The 17644-nt window shown below is 30.3% G+C and overlaps 2 protein-coding genes across 9 annotated transcripts; one reads left to right on the forward strand and one right to left on the reverse strand.

Annotated features, from left to right (window-relative positions):
• Positions 1-3010: 3010 nt before the first annotated feature.
• Positions 3011-7381, forward strand: LOC8267748 (protein N-lysine methyltransferase METTL21A). 4 transcript variants are annotated; one of them, XR_007217320.1, is made up of 8 exons: positions 3011-3344; positions 3476-3543; positions 4316-4435; positions 5325-5398; positions 5490-5547; positions 5615-5716; positions 6568-6763; positions 7004-7144. XR_007217320.1 is itself a non-coding variant. In XM_015726395.3 (8 exons), the coding sequence occupies exons 1-8, from the start codon at positions 3232-3234 to the stop codon at positions 7119-7121; spliced, it is 753 nt and encodes a 250-aa protein (XP_015581881.2). In that variant the 5' UTR covers positions 3014-3231; the 3' UTR covers positions 7122-7381. The 4 variants fall into 4 exon arrangements, 3 of the variants coding, with proteins under 3 accessions (XP_015581881.2, XP_025015179.2, XP_002530835.3); XM_015726395.3 differs by having other exon boundaries at positions 3014-3344; positions 5624-5716; positions 6568-6676; positions 7004-7381; XM_025159411.2 differs by having other exon boundaries at positions 3014-3344; positions 4334-4435; positions 6568-6676; positions 7004-7381.
• Positions 7382-7666: 285 nt separating this feature from the next.
• Positions 7667-11121, reverse strand: LOC8267749 (Holliday junction resolvase MOC1, chloroplastic). Of its 5 annotated transcripts, none has more exons than XM_002530790.4 (6): positions 10581-11121; positions 9673-9778; positions 9079-9131; positions 8561-8692; positions 8312-8384; positions 7667-8206 (listed from the first exon to the last, which is right to left on the reverse strand). In XM_002530790.4, the coding sequence occupies exons 1-6, from the start codon at positions 11019-11021 to the stop codon at positions 8118-8120; spliced, it is 894 nt and encodes a 297-aa protein (XP_002530836.2). In that variant the 5' UTR covers positions 11022-11121; the 3' UTR covers positions 7667-8117. The 5 variants fall into 5 exon arrangements, with proteins under 5 accessions (XP_002530836.2, XP_048235088.1, XP_048235086.1 ...); XM_048379131.1 differs by having other exon boundaries at positions 8312-8401; XM_048379129.1 differs by lacking the exon at positions 9673-9778 and having other exon boundaries at positions 9057-9131.
• Between the last annotated feature and the right edge of the window lie 6523 nt (positions 11122-17644).

A 17644-nucleotide genomic window follows, 5' to 3' on the forward strand; every position in this document is an offset into this window, starting at 1 on the left:
GGTTTAAATATGCTGTGCTCGGTACTATTATAATTTCGCTCGTGTTTCCGTAGAATAGGGTATAATATTCTAGGGCTAAATAAGCCCTTCACCTTTTCTTTAATTGTTAATTTAGAAATTATTGCTAGTTTTAACTCAATTAGATTCTCATATTTTTTAGTAAAAAGGTAAAAAAAAAAAAATGTTTGGTTTTTCCAAATAGGAAATTGAGCTTATCTTTTGTAATTAAATCCTATAGGATCGTAATTTTGACCATTAAATATCTTTTATTTAAAAATTAAGAAAAAGAGAAAGAGCAAAGGAGAAGAAAATAAACAATAATATAGAATAATTGGTACTTTAATTTAGTTATTAATTTTAAATTAATATTTTTAACAATTTATTTATCAATTGAATTCTTAAAATTTTGAATTTTAATTTAGGGTTAAAGGTTTTTCCTCTTTTTTATTTCAATATTTAGTATGGATGATTTTATTCAATGCTAATTATTAAAAAGATTCGTATATGATTACTATGACTAATTTATTAGTTATTCATTATTTTTTATATAAAATTGTATTATTTTCTCCATTTATTTTTTTATTGTCTTTTTTTTACCTCTTTAAGAGAATTAAGAAAAATTAGACTATTATATTTATAAAAGTGTTAATTATAATATTTATAAAAAATTAAATATGATTATAAATGTTAATAGTAAATATACTAAAAATTTATGATTTATTTAATATAAGATTATTATATTCTAAAAATTAAATATACTAAGCATAATAATTATCGCAACTACTATGTATTAATAATAGATTTTATTATCTTTTTACTAAAATATATTTTTATATTCATATATATAAATAAATAGTTATAATAAAATAATAAAGAGTAAAAATTTTAAATCTTGATGATAAAAAATAGTTAAAATAGATTTGTGACTGAGAGTTTATTGGTCGATATAATAATTAAAAAATTCAATCTATATATATGTGATATTGAAAAGTAATAATAATAAAAAATAAATAGTAAGAATTGTAACAATCTGATTTTCTGAAAATAATTATAATATGGACTTATGAGAACTTATTAGTGGAGTGAAATAGATATAAAATTAAAGTTGATAAATATATATACTTCTCATATTTATTTATCTTAGCATATAAAAAATTCATAAGACTATATTATATTATTTTTATAAATGACTAATATATATGTAAATAGAAATATCATAAAGATAAAAGTAAAACTTATATTTTATATTAGTATTATTATAAATTAAAACCTATTATGTAAAATAAAAACTTTATATATATATATATATATATATATAAAGTAGGCCAAATTTTCTATGAAACTCCACTTGACAGCATTTTATAAAACCACATCATGTAGAATTTTAATAAAAATATATGTTGCTCTAATTTGGTTATATAATAATTTATTATAATATTAAACACTAATCAAATAAATTAATAATACTAAATGTAATATAATATTAAATATTAATTAAATAAAATGTTATTATTAGGTACTTATTAAAATAAAATGATCGCTAAATATAATAAAAAATTAGTAATTATATATTGCCACTAATTTATTATATATTTATTATATTTATTATTATTTTTTATATTATTTAATTTTAAATTATTAAAGTAAAATAATAATATTTAGCGCTTATTAAAATAAAATAATAGATATATAATTATTTTGTTATAATATAATATATTTTATTATTTAAAACTAAAAATTTAGATTAAAAGACTATCAATAATTGTAAATTAGCATAAGCAAATTGCTAATATATACATAAAGAAGGCTAAATTTCTATAAGATTCTATCCGGCAAAATTCTATGTAACCATGTCTATTGTTTTTTAATGAGAAAAATAACACATGGCACTTCCATAAAAATATTAACTCTAAATTTTTGTAAAAATTTAAATATAATCTTAAATTCTAATAATGAATATAATATTTACGACTTATTTAAATATAAAAATATATAATATAATAATTATTATAACTACTATAAATTAATAATACATTTTTATTTTGTAGAAATTTTAAATTTGGACTATAAATATAAACTTTAAAATTATATAAGTAAAGCGATAGTATTAAGTACTATTAAAGTAAAATAATAACTAAATAAGATTGTTTTTTTATAATGTAATATTTTCTATTAAAATAAAATATTTCAAACTAAAAATCTATAATATATATAAAATAGACTAATTTTTTTTATTAGGTCACTTGATAATATTTATAAAATTACATCACGTAGAGTTTCAATAAAAAATTAGATATAGCTTTAACATGGTTATATAATATTTTATTATACATTAAATACTAATTAAAGAAAATAATAATATTAAATACATTCTAATATTAAATATTAATAAAATACAATGATAATATTGAATATTTTCTAATATCAAATAAAATTATATAATTAAATATTTATTAAATTAAAATAATAGCCAAACATAATAAAAAAAGTCAGTTATTATATAATGCTATTAATTTACAATATTTTTTAATTTTTATAAATATTGAATTCTAAAATTATTAAAATAAAATAGTAATATTAAAAAATTATTAAAATAAAATAATAATTAAGTACAATTATGTTCTGACAATATAACATATTTATAATTAAAATAAAAATATTTTAAATTAACAATTTAAATTATAAAATTATTAATAATTACATATTAATACAAATAAATAAAATAATAATACACAATATTTATTAAAATAAAATAGTAATTAAATATAATAAAAAATTTAATAATTATAATGAGACTAATCTGTTATACTTCTATTATAAATTTTTAATTAATTTTTGTAACTATTAAATTTTAAAATAAAATAATAAATATAAAATGATATTAAAATAAAATAATAAAAAATTTAATTTATAAACTTATCAATAATTGTAATTTATGCTAGTTTATATCATAAACTTATTATGGTGTATTAGCAGAAGCATATTACTAATTTATCCCTAAAAGAAATGGCTCCACTTCGAAGTTGAAACTATTTTAACTCAAGGCTCGAGCGGAGCTGGAACTCGACTGGAGGAATCGAATTCGAAGACTTTACGAGTACAGATCAAGTCCACAGCAGGCGTTATCCCTTATACGGTTGCACCTCAGACTTGGCGACTAGGCCTTTTCATTTGGGCACAACTCACCATAACCAACTTCTCCACTGAAGAAACGAAAAGAGGAAAAAGAAAATGATAGGGGAGCGTGAGTTCACAGTAATGAATGCACAAGAAAAACGAGAAGAAGAAGAAGAAGAAGAAGAGGAAATTGTTTGCCTAGACGAATCTTTCTTTATCAATGACGAGTAATTAACAATCAAACTCACTCTTTTTCTCTTACCCAAATTGAAAAAAATTGTGCGTTTTGTTTTATGTTTTCTGAATATGAATATAATGATACTGATGTTTTGGTTACTCATTTTCTTGTTGTGTGCAGTTACAAGTTGACAACTTTTACATTCGGGCCTCATGTTCTCCAGCTCCTTTGTCTCCAATCTGCTTCTAGTGAGTTCTTTCTCTTTTGATCTTATGCTATTTTACTACATTAAACAATACCCGTTTGTTTCCTTCAATTCTTTTTGGCCGTTTCACTTAAAAAGTCCTTACATTTTCTTTCCCTTCCCCTTATGCTAAGTTGGCTGATGATATCTCATTCTCTTTTATTCTTGTTTACTGATATAGTGGTTCTTTAAGGCTAAGTTTGGTCCACTGTGGAAATTGAGTTGAAATCAAAATCCTAATCCCTGTGTTTGGAATAAATCATGTCCAATTATTCTCAAATTTGGCATGGTTTTTCTTTTCTCTCAAAATGCCCCTTCTTTTAAGCTGAAAGAATTGAATTTTAGCAACGATGAACTTTCCAAACATGAGAATTGAGCAAATCGAATTCTTACATTTTTAGTCTTTCCAAATAAGGGCAAACATGACATATTCCTTCTCTTGCAATTTAATGGACTTGAGTGAAAATGGTATATAATTTGGAAAACCTGCAATCACTGGGTACTCAATGTCTAGTGGGAATTAGCATGTGCTCCTAGGCTTATCCTGTGAGACTGGACGTGCTCATGGAAATATTAGAACGATCACTACTCTATAGTTACCAACAATAGTAGTATAACCTAAATTTATTATCTTTTATAAAATTCAAGTTCTTATATGCAACAAAATTTCGGAATATGCACATATTCTTGGGTACAGATCATTAATAAATTAACTGTAGTTTTTCTTCGAATATTAGATAATATTTTAAATTGTATACTAACTATTTGTGAAATAGCTGATTTTGATTTGACAGGGCAACTGGTTTGGCCTGGTGCCATGCTTTTGAATGATTATCTCTCGAAAAATGCTGAGATGCTTAAAGGATGTTCTGTTATTGAGTTAGGATCTGGTGTAGGTGAGTGATGGCCTAAGCCTATTTTTCTTTCTTGTTTTTTCTCTATATCTAGAACCAAAAGAATGGAGCAGGTCTTGTTTTTGTCCAAATACAGTTTTTTTTTTTTTATAAAAAAAATCAAATTAAAAACGCTTGGAATTTGATGAAAGATTTTATGGAACTCAATTTATTTGCATTAGATGGTAGTTCATTTTCGTGCACATGTTTGCATGGGTTGCTTTAGGTTTCGCTGATTCTGAAATTAGCCCGAGATGTTAGATGGTTATGATCCATTGCCAATTACAGAGACTGCTTCAGATCCTTATGACATCAATGGCTTGGCATGACACCCGGTGTTTAACTGGTTTCTTCATTCTTCAGTTGCATGTTGTCATGTTGTAGTTTTTGGTTTTGGAGGTTGTTTAATTAGTAAGTGAAATAATCTTTTGTTGTAGGGTTCAGTTTCTACATATGAAGATATGTCTAGATGATCAATATGTATACTGGTATCATATATGGATATTATATAAGTAAAAGAGACTCAAGGATTTATTGGAGCGTTAAATTAGTTCATTGACTAACCAGAGCATAGCCTAAATTTAGTTGCTGCTGTTACTAGTTTTTAGTTGAAGTTCTTCCAGATGACTGATCCGATGAATGATCACATTATTTCTCTATATTTAATTTGCGCTGGGCAATCGTTCACTCCATTTATGAGAAATGTCACTTACATACAATTTTCTATACATGCACATAAGAAAAAATTTTCATCCCTCTCATGTTTCTTTGGCTTTCTTTTGTACTTTTTCTGAATTTTTTAAATGTACTTCCATTGACTATGAAATTTAATATCTATACCCTTAAGATAACCCTTTATTTAACTATATTGGCGGTTTCTCCTGAAATGCAGGAGTTACTGGAATACTATGTGGCCGATTTTGCCGTCAGGTTCTGTTAACTGACCACAATGATGAAGTATTGAAGGCAAGGTTGCAAAGTTATTTTCAATCTCATATTTATAAAGGCTCTGTATCTTCTTCTATTCTGATAATTCATGGTGTTGATTCCTTTTTAGATCCTGAAGAAAAACATAGAGCTTCATTCACCTTCTACGAATCCTAACTGTTGTGCTGGTGAGGAAATAAATTCCAAGTAGGAATTTTATGTTCATACTAGCTCCTAACTACTTTTTGCATGTAGAACTAGCAGCTGAGAAGCTTGAGTGGGGAAATTCTGATCAAGCAAACCAAATTTCACAAAGATATTCAGGAGGATTTGATCTCATTCTTGGAGCTGATATTTATATCCTCTTTATTTCCTGCTTTCTTCTCTTCAATTTTTTCTATTATTTTCAAGAATACACAAAGTTGACTTTAATTTCAAATTTTCTCATTATCCCTGTTTTTCTCATTAGCTCTATTTTTCTCATTAGCTTTTTATATAAATAATTAGAACAGCTTTCTGGTAGGAATTTCTGTTCTGGATATAAAGGATTTCTATTATAATATAGGAGTTTGAAAAGCCCTAAAATCTCTCGGTTTTTTAACTTGCTAGCATAGGTGGATTGCTCAATTTGTCTTATATCATGCAGTGGCTAAGATTGTCCAAAACCGACTTCATGGAAGCTTGGCTTAACCTTAGGGGTATCGAAACTATATCTAATTATCATTTAATGTCCTTGTAGAGAATTTGCGATTTGGCCAATGGTTATGCCACTTTCTTTTTCTTTTCTTTTTTTTTTCCCCCTCAACTTTTCCCTGTGAAATGAAATTCAGAAGCATGGCACTTTCTATATCTGACAAATACATTTATTTGGATTTTCCAGAAGCAGGACCACCGAAGAGAAGGTAGGAAAATGATATTGCATAATTATTTTGAAGTGGTGTCTGCACAAAAAGCAGCCTGAAAAGTTGGGAAAAAAATGGGCTTTTGTCAGACATATGACTTAAAAGTTAACATGATCCGACTTGAGTTCATTCTCATCACTGTGTATCATGTAATACTTAATTTGTATACTTAATAGGTCCAAGTTATTGAAAAAGATAAAATGATATTTACTAATGTAGCTAGATTTTTCGTCAATTTGTGTCTTTAATGTATCTGCAACCATTTTTCTTATAATGAGAGAATGAAAATCCCTTGACAACATGTAAGCTTTCAGCAGTCAAGTGTTCCTTTGCTTTTTGATACTGTAAACCAACTTCTTCGCATTCGAGGAGGAAACTGCAAATTCATTCTAGCCTATGTATCCCGAGCAAAGATGTAAGTAGCCTGATTCCATACTATATTTTGAGTGCCTTCAGTAAGATGACAGCAATTATGTACGAGGGAAATCATGCCCCAAAAAGGGTAACTCAATGTTTTCTATGTGATATTTTGAATTCCTACAGTTTTATTGATCATGATTCTGCTCAATTTATTCATCACCTGTAATTTTCTCCAGGTTCAGTTTCTTGAATTAATGATCCAATCAATTATAGCTACTGCTGTCTGATTGCATGCAACTGTGGTCGACTCAAGTTTTTCTTTACGAGAACTACTGCAATAGTAAATTCAAACTAATGCTGTTATGTTGTTCTTTCTGTGCAGAATGGATTCGTTAGTTATCAAAGAAGCCGTTCGGCACGGAATGAGGATAAATGAAGTAACTGGTACCCGATCGACAATTGGAAATCTTGAAGGAGTGATCTTTGAGGTGTCCCTTTAAAACATTCAAACATATTTCAGTGGGTAACTTCAGTGCTGAAGAGCAAAGAAAGTTCAGGAGCATCAAATATTGAAGTCTGCAGGAACAGGAAGAAAGGAAATAGACTTGTGTATTTACACTGCTAGGGAATTGGTTATACTCTTGCATTTTCTTTTTAAGTTTCCAGTTTACTACTGGATTTTGTTTAAGGCTCTGTAATGCAATTACTCTCTCCGTCTAATTTTGATACATCATTTATAATTTACATGTGAATTAAGAAATTCAGTTTTTTTTTTAATTAATATTATTATTTTTAGCTATTTTTTTTTACTAAAATACTTTTAATAGATTTTTTAATACAATACAGGATAATTCAAATATTGATAAATTTATCAATTTATTCTATAGTTATTGAGATTCAAATAAAAATTACTTTGCATTGGACTCTAGAAATTGTGTTTAATAATTTATAATTTCGAAGTCAAGAAAGTGAATTAATTATGGATATTAGATATTTAAGTTGATTAATAAATAGTATTTTAGACAACTAATCATTCAACTAATAATTAAAAATGAAAAATAATTTATAATTTTGGACGAACCAAAAAAGAAAAATAGTGTTGAAAAGAGGAGTATCTCCTATTCATTAGGGTGAGGAGATCTCCATTCCAATTTTTCCAGACTCGTTCCGAGATGCCAGCCTAGTGGATATTTTGGACATTCACAGTGGGAAAAAAATCCCACCAAATTAATACATGTTCATAAAAGAATGAACATTCACTCTGCAAGAATCTTCTCTGTGTCCTCATTTGTGTCTCCATGAATGTGTCTGTGTCCTCATTTGTGTCTCCATGAATGTGAGGGGCATTGACTCTCATGGGCAAAGGATATTTTCAGCTTTCCATCTGACTGCTTTATCATGTAACCCATTCTATGGTTCTCCCCCATGATAAGCATGCAGCATCAGAGTAAGCTGCATCTTGAGGAAGAAATGGGCGGTCAAGTGATCTGCTGGATTTAAGGCGACTCCTCTAAATCGCATGGCGTGTCCGGCTTTAACTTAAGGCCTTTGCCATATGCAGCAATCAATAAAGCCTCAGCTCTTCCTGGAATCATTAAGTGATTAATTAGCCATATGCAGCAAACAGTAAAGGAAGAACCTGTTAGAATTCAATATTAGAGAATAATAGATAAGGAGTTGGAAAATTTACCATGATCCTTCTTCCTTTTCAGTAAGGAACTCAATGATGGAAACAATGTTGATGCAACTTTGCGACTATCATCCTGCCAAAATCCAGCATCTTCATATATGAAATATATATCTTCAGAAGAATTGTTAAAACAGCATGCAACAAAGAGCAGTTCCCATGAATAACATATAATGGAAAAGATGCTGTGGGTCCAATAACCACCTTAGATGAGTGAGAAAAATCTTAACATGAGAAAAGATATTAACCAACCTTTGAGAACTTGCTTCCAGAGAGTTCAAATACATTCTTCCATGCTAGAGATGGTACTGGAACTACAGAGAACCCAGAGGCCACTAATATGCCAATCCATAATCCATAACCAAATCCTCCACTCCACCATCCCTTCATAGAAAATAACAAAATATGAGTGCGTCAAGGCTATATTCCCCTTCTATTCTCATGTTCAGTATAAACTCAAAAAAAATGAAACAGGGCTAGTAAAGATGAAAAGACACTCGGTAGACAAAAAAAAAATTGGCCACAAGAAAAAGAAGAGTTTCCAAGATATTCAGTAAGCACTCTTTGTGAGGAAAAGATGCAGAAAGACATTCTTCAAATGGATGTAAAAAAGATACATGGCCTCTTAACACATGTATAAGTTAACTACTGATAGTGTAGCCTTCTTTTTTTGCCTCATCACAGTGTTTATTACTACCAGATCACCAAAAGGAAAAAAAAAAAAAAAAGAAATAGAGAACTATCTCACTGTCATTAATATGCCCACTGACCTGCTTCCCATCTTGTGGAAATGGTATTGATTGCTCAATGTATGCAGTAGTTCCTGAAATGGGAAAGGTATGATTCATGTCAAATTCTTTTCAAATACGAAGAGCAGTTGAAAAAAGAATGTAAGACACTATATATAACTAAAGAATACATGATGAACACATAAAAACAGCTAAAACATGTAAGACAAAATCATGCAACCATCATTCTCTGTTTTGTTCATTAAATTTCATTCTATAATGACCAACATTCTAAAACCACGTTATCATTTGTTCCTACATGAAATCACTTTCACATCACACAATAGGATGTCTCTTGGAGCCACGGATGCCCTCTGGTATAATCAATAGTTGGTGAATGTTAGTCTTGACTCTAAATGTGGCCAGAGAAAAAGAAATATCAAAAGAGGAAACAAGTTACTCGGCAACATTGATAGACCAATGTAAGAACACTTTGATACACCAATGAAGATGATCAGCACAAAAATGTTATCATCCATAGTAACGCATTCAGAATCAGCTGAACCTAACTACTCAAGTCATCTGGCCAACAAACCGCAAACAAATAGTTTAAACTATTCAGCAAAAAAAGCATACCTAATGGAGCATCAAAACTATGAAGCAACTGAACAATAGACTTAGCATCTAAACGCTTTCGTATTCTTTTGCCAACTAAAACTTTCAAGTGAGGGGAATCAAAAACCTGCACGGTAAATCAGACATTTTTACTTAACAGGCCAACCTTGTACCTTTGCTAGGAAAACAGATAAGAATTAACACGAGGCAAACTGATGCAGGCATAAAAAAGCTTATAGTTGACAAGATGGTTTTATCTCAGGAGTAGAACATGCAATAGTGAGGATTTAACTCTTTTTCCTTTTGTTTGACAATCCACAATAATAAAAATCATAAAGTATGCATTGCTAAGTTAGCTTTCTACTAAAACTATAATTGAGAAATTTTAGCCAATTTTTATCTTTCAGTCACTTCGTAATTTCTTATCTTAAAAAACCGGCTTGCCATTGTAGGTTTGTAGTTGTTAATTACATGTTAGGCTCATCCATTGTCCATTACAGTCTGCATATTCATGGAGTTGTAACTAGCTTATACATGATGAATAATGTTAATCTGAAAGCTTCCATACTAAAACATGAAGCTTCAAACAAAAATTTCAAAGTTACATAACAAGAAATAGAACCTATTGAGCAGAACAGGAAAGAAAACTTAAAAAGCAAATCTTGAAGTGAAAAATTAAGCTAGCTATGAAACACTAATTCAAGAAAATGACCAATAGTTATCTCCATTATCAATTTCCACTAAATTTTCATTCACTTCATTAAACGCTTAGCGAAGAATTTGAAAAAAACCAGCTTTGATGCAAACCAACAATGTGAATCAAGTCCTAACAATATTCGATTTATGCAGAGGGAAAAAATTGTAGCAAGTTCAAAACAAGCATTAAAGAGCAAAAACAAGCAAATGGGTAAATGACTAAAAGCATATACCTGGGCAGAACAACCAGAATCATCAATTTTCAGAAGAGCAAGAGCACCAGAAAGATCCGGGTCAATGCCAATGACCCAATTAGAACCCACATTACTCGGTGCAGTAGAATCCACTCCTTTAGAAGCAGAAGACTCGGTTTGATTAAAAGGGCAAGAGAGAGAGTGTAACCAGTTCTCTTTCAGTTGTCTTGCAACTTCTGCTTCACTATCTTTAACCCTTACACTGTTTCTTGAAGAAGTAGCACTATTACTGCTACAACTTCTTGTTGTTAAGCCACTAAATGGAATTAGTGGGTTTCTTGTTGTGCAGAAGCGTTTTAGATTAGATATGGAATATTGAATTAACAAGAATTTGGGCTTGAATCTTGAAAACAGAACTGAGTTCATCATTTGGGTACTTGAAGACTGCAAGCTTTGTGGTCTAAAGTGGAGAGTTTCCATGCAAAGATTGTATACAGAGACAATTCCGAGAATTTTTAGATCAAAACGTGCCCTTTGGCTATTTGTTCTGCTTTTCCGCTCAGTTTATCACTTTGGGCCAGACTTTGAAAAACGTCCGAACAAATCGATTCTATTTATTAACATAAATATTAATAAATTAATAAAAATTATTATATTATATTTAAAATATATAAAAATATATATATATATATATATATATAATATTTTAAATTATTATATTATTAAATTAAGGATAAATTATTTTTACTGATTTATAATTATTATTATTTTATTAAATATAATCTACTTTTATATTATTTTTTTATTATAAAATTTTAAAAATTGATGTCATAAAATTTTTTAAAAGTAAATTAAAAATAATTAATTAATTTAAAATTTTAAAATAATTAATTAATTTAAAATTTTAAAATAATTAATTAATTTAAAATTTTAAAATAATTGAATAAAATTATTAGGTATAAAATTTAAAATTTAATTTGTAATCATGCATATTTTGCATCCTATACTTCTTTTTTTTTATGGATTAAGCCCCTGTATTTCTAATTTGTTGCATTAGTACCTTGTACTTTCAATTTTGTTAAAATGCAGTCCTTTTGTTAAGGCAGTTTATTATACGCGGTGTCATGTGAGGTTAGTTAAGAATGTTCATATTGGTACCAATGGTTAGTAAAGCCACGTGTGTATTTTATATATTTATCAAAGAGTAATTTATAACTAAAGAAGAGTATAAAAATAAATTTACACCAAAATATTAGAAAATAAAAATCTCTAATCCCAAACCCATAATCCCTAATTCCTAAAATTTTTTCCTTTGTTTTTAATAGAAATCGTAAGCTACAGAACTACCCAATTGAAGCTATTTCAATATGCCATTATCATTGAACATCCTAATTGGAAAAGTTGAAGATTGTCATAAGTAATATTCGAAGACATACTTACAAAGATAGACAGAAAAAATTTATAAGGAAGAAATATTATGGTGGACCCTAAAGCTTTGTTTAAGGTAAGTGGTGTTTTGTTTATTATGAGATATTGTATGACTTTTTTCTGTTTGAAATGTGTGTTCCTCGAGCATGGTATTTGTTTTTAAAAGTTTGTATAATGTCAAAAGCATGTGACCTTGTTCTTTTTAGCGAATCAAACAATGTGAATATATTATAAATTGTTTATAAACTTTTATCAGCTCGTTTGTGTTATTTGTCTTTTTATGTATTTTGGTTTTAATATTAACTGTAAAATATATGCTTTACATTGTTTAGGCATGGCAAACATTAAAGTGGACCTCATAATTTATCATGGTGATTCGATTAGAAAGGAAAAAGGTATAAAATATGTTGAGCTAATAAAGACAATAGTGTATGATCGGGATGTTGATTTATTGACATTTCCTAATGTAATGTCCTATGTGAAAGAGTTAGGGTAAAGTTTCATTAGTGGTTTGTATTAGAGGAAAAAGATAGGTAAGGACTTTATTATAGTCAATTATGACAGGGGTATGATGGAAATAGGTAGTCAGCTTAAGGATAGGGAAGAGCTACAATTCTTTATTAAGCATAGTAGTAACATAAATACAAAGGGTAGTCAATCATCAACCTCTGGCCAACCATCGGTCCATGTATTAAATACTAACACAAGTAATATGTCTAGTGCACCTAAAAATACTACTGTCCATGAGTCAAATGAAGGACTTAAGGAAGGATTGTTAGATGATGAGGAAGTTAATATAGATGAGGAGTTTGATAAAGTAAAGGGCTTACTAGAATTTTCTAAACACCAAATATTTGATGAAATCTGCATAGCTTGTCTCACCGGTGATGATGAGGATGAGTTGCATAAGGCTAGGAACAAGATTAGAGAGTCTTGGTATAGGAACAAAGCAAAGAATCCTGTTAAAGAAACAACAACTAGTATAGGAGAGATGTGTCTGTTGATATAATTTCTGAGGGTGAGAAAGAAGTAGAAGTTGATGATGATGAGGTAGATGAGGAAAATGAGCATACTGATGGAAATGAAAGTGTCCATTACACTAGCTCTGATGTTTGTAGTTACTATAGTGAATCAGATGAAGAAAGTGGTGATGATGCCATAAGAAAACCTAAGAGCAAGCCTATGTTTGATCCCTTTGCTAAAATTTTTATTTTGTATTTGGGTATATGACTTTTAAAAATATGGAAGAAGTAAGGAATGCTATAGCTAGGCATACGGCCTAGAAAGGATTATATGTGCATTACACAGAGAATGAAAAAGAGTTTTATTGTTGAGACATTTGTGAGCCTTGTTCTCTCTGGCTGTTGGGGGCTTTAGTTTTGGGTAAGGAAGGACCCTATTTATACAATGAAACTAATTAAGTGAATAAAATGATCATAAAAGTAAAGAGAAAAAGCACAAAGCCAATTGAATACCTCTGGGGCTATTTGCCTATTTGAATACTTCATTTTACCCTACTTTATAATCAAATGCCTTATAATATCCTATACCATAAAAAACCTTATTATAACCATTTGAAGTCTTTTGGTTCCTTGTGTTTTGCTGCTAACATCATTGGTCACAAAATAAAATTTGATATTAGAGGAAATGAATATATCTTTTTAGGCCATCTAATTAGTATAAAAGAATATAACTTATATGATCTCACCACTCATACTTGCTTTATGTTTAGGAATGTCAAGTTCTATGAAACCATATTCCCTTTTCAGACACACTCTCTCTCCACCGATGTCCTTCCTTCTTCTTCCTTTGTTTTATGCACAATTGCTATTGATATGCCTTAATTTTTTGTCAACACTGACATATATCTAGTCCTTGTTCACCACCTAATCCTCCTTTACCTATTCTTTCTAAACTTCACTCTTTTCCTAACGTTACACCATCTCCTGACCCTCTTTTGTTCAACCAGACACACCCCTAAGTCCTTAAAGGAGCGCTACCAATAAGACTTCCCTCTTATCTTAAAGGTTATCATCATAATTTGCTCATAAAATTTTTTATTTCTACTGTTGAAACTATTTTGTACCCTATTTTATAATACATTTCCTATTCTCAACTATCTCCTTATCAGAAGTTTGCTTTATCAATTTCATCTCAACCTAATCCAACTACATATGAACACGCAGTTCTTCATCCATATTGGATATAGGCTATGAATGTTGAGTTGCAAGCTTTGGAACAGAATCATACCTCGTAGTTGGTTCCTTTACCACCTCATAAAGTTCCCATTGGATGTAAGTGGGTTTACAAGACCAAGTTTCACTTTGATGATAGTCTTGACAAGCATAAAGCAAGTTAGTGGCTGTTACAGCATGTATATAGGATAAGATTGTAAATCCTAAATAGGAGTCCACCTTGTATAATATTCCTATCATGTTTAGGAGTCTTCCTACTTGTGTATATATATGTGTGTCATTAGAGTGAATAAAAAATTCATTTTTTATTCCCGCAAATATGTGATTATATAGTGTCAGAGCAAAGAATAAACCCTAGAAATTAAAATTGGGGATTTAGAAAATTGCTCTTGGTTTAGCAGTAGGGTGTGCTAGTTTCGGATCATCTCTTTAGAGGTTTAGTCTTTAGTCATCGCCTGCACTAAGAGGAGTACCGTCGCCGATAATCTGATCTGGAAAGTTCGGTAGCCGGAACCCTAGCGCGTGAGTCTCAGGCGCCCAAACAAGTTTCTGCACATTTGTTTACATGCTGGCACGTGGAGGTACATGGGTCACTGAACTTGTGTCTGGTCAACTTCGCCAAGCTCACCTCATCCTCTACAGCCCATATTTGTGGTTAGTTTTGTGAAAATACAGACGGTTGAAGGGGTTTCTTTAATACATGTTCTGATTTCTTTTATTTTTGCTATATTTGGTCAAATTTTTGCTTGAATTATTTGAAGTATGGCCGATAAGGAGTCAGTAATTATGCCTGAGATTGTTCCTATATGAACAAAAATAACAAAACATAAACTTAATGATTCTATTGCCGATGTGATAACTCCATGCTCTTTTGGCTCGTGGAATTCATCGAAGCCCCTTATGGAATAAAAATTCGGCTGATTGTGAACCTATGACTAATGATCCACTCAGAGATGAATCTAAACAAACTTGACTATGTGAAGATTCTCGCTTATTTCTACAAATTAAAAACTCTATTGACAATGAGATTGTGGGTCTGATTAATCATTGTGAGTTTGTGAAGGATTTACTAGAGTACTTAGAGTTTGTGTACTCTAGGAAGGGGAATATTAATCACATGTATGATGTGTGTAAAGCTTTTTATTGAGCTGAAAAATAAGACAAGTCTCTCATGAGCTATTTCATAGATTTCAAGAAAACATATGAGGCGCTTAACATGTTATTACCATTTAGCCTAGATGTGAAAGTTCAACAAGCTCAAAAGGAAAAGATGGTTGTCATGAGTTTTCTAGTTGGGCTTCCCTTTAAATTTGAGATTGCCAAATCTCATATTCTTTCTAGTCCAGAGATTACTTCTCTTCAAGAGGCCTTTTGTAGAGTACTTCGCACGAAAGATTCTCGACCTACTCAACCTAATAGTGCTCTTGTTGGACGAAGTAACATGGATGGTAAAAGTAGTAGAGGAAGGGGATCAAGTAATACATCAAGCAATGCTGATAGCCAGGATTCGAGTGGGATTATATGTCACTACTGTCATAAGCCAGGTCATCTGAAACGTGATTGCAAGAGTATTAAATAAGAGGAATCAATTTGCACAAATTGCATCTACTCATGATACAACTGAGAAGTCTGTTCTTATATCTGTAGATGAATTTACCAAATTCCAGCAATACTAAGAATCATTGAAGTCTTCATCTACCCTTGTCACTGCTATCACCGAGTCAAGTAACACAAACACACGTCTTATTTCCTCATCCTCCAACTGGGTCATAGACTTTGGTGCCACATATCATATGAGAGGTAATTCTAGCCTATTTTTTACCTTTAAGTCTTATACATCATCTTCTAAAGTTATTTTAGTAGATGGGTCAACATCTTCTTTACTTAGTTCTGGCATAATGAACCCTACTCCATTAATTCCTTTGACATCTGTTTTGAGTCTACCTCAGTTTTCTTTTAATTTGATATCTATTAGCAAACTTACTTGTGATCTTAATTGTTACGTCTTATTTTATCTTAATTATTGCATGTTTCAAGATCTTATGACAAAGAGGATTATTGGTAAGGGACATGAATCTGTAATTCTTTACATCCTTGATAATCAAGTGCCAAAGTCTATAGTGCGCTTTGGAGTAGTAACTCCACTTGAAGCATATTTTCGATTGGATCATCCTTCTCTTGCTTTGTTAAAGAAAATGTGCCCTCAATTTCACAATTTATCTTCTTTAGAATTTGAGTCCTATTAATGTGAAACATAATTGTCTTAGTTTTAGTCCTAGAAGCAATAAACGTGCTAGTGTTCCTTTTGATTTAGTTCATTCAGAATTTTGGGGTCCTTGTTCAGTTCTGTCCAAAGCTGGATTTAAATACTTTGTTACCTTTGTTGATGATTATTCTCATCTAACCTTAGTTATATTTAATGAAAAGTTATTCTGAATTAGTTACTCATTCTTTTGCTTTTTGTGCTGAAGTCAAAACTCAATTTAATGTTTCTGTCCATATACTAAGAAGGATAATGCTAAAGAATATTTATCAGAATCTTTTCAGTCTTACATGACTAAACAAGGAATTCTTCATCAAACTTTGTGTGTGGATACACCATCACAAAATTGGGTAGCAACAAGAAAAATAGACACCTTTTTGAAACTGTGAGAATCTTTTTATTTCAAATGAATGTTCCAAAAGAATTATGCGCTGATGCAGTTTCAACAGCTTGCTTTCTGATTAATCGTATGCCTTCAACTGTTCTTATTGGTGAGACTCCTTATCATACTCTTCTTCCAAATAAATCATTATTTCCAATTAAACCTAGGATATTTGATTGTTCTTATTTTGTTTGTGATGTTCATCCTCAAATTATGAAACTTGATCCTAAGTCTTTAAAGTGCATCTTTCTTGGCTATTCTCGTGTTCAGAAAGGGTATAGGTGCTATTGTCCTAGTCTTAATAGGTACCTAGTGTCAAATGATGTCACTTTCTTAGAGGATACGTCATTCTTCTCGTCTTCCACTATATCACATAAAGGGAAGGTTGATGATGATGTGTTGGTCTACACTATTATACATCCTATTTCTGTTTCAGATATTTCTATTCCTTATCCACCAACCACTCAGGTCTACTCCCGACGGCAGACTTCTTCTGATACATGTCCTGAACCAAATCCTTCACCATTAAATCCATCAGATCCAATGTCAAGTGATAATCTTCCTATTGCCCTACGCAAAGGTAAACGTCAGTGCACTTATCCTGTTTCTTCATTTGTATCTTACAACCATTTGTCACATGCTTCATGTTCCTTTATTGCATCTTTTGATTCTGTTTCTATTCCTAAAACTGTCCACGAAGTCCTAGCCCATCCTGGATGGCATAATCCTATGACATAGAAGATTAATGTTTTAGATGGTAATGGTACTTGGAACTTAGTATATTTACCTATAGAAAAGAAGGCTATTGGCTGTAAATGGGTTTTTGCAATGAAAG

The sequence above is a fragment of the Ricinus communis genome, chromosome 1, assembly GCF_019578655.1.
Source record: "Ricinus communis isolate WT05 ecotype wild-type chromosome 1, ASM1957865v1, whole genome shotgun sequence".
Lineage (NCBI taxonomy): Eukaryota > Viridiplantae > Streptophyta > Magnoliopsida > Malpighiales > Euphorbiaceae > Ricinus > Ricinus communis.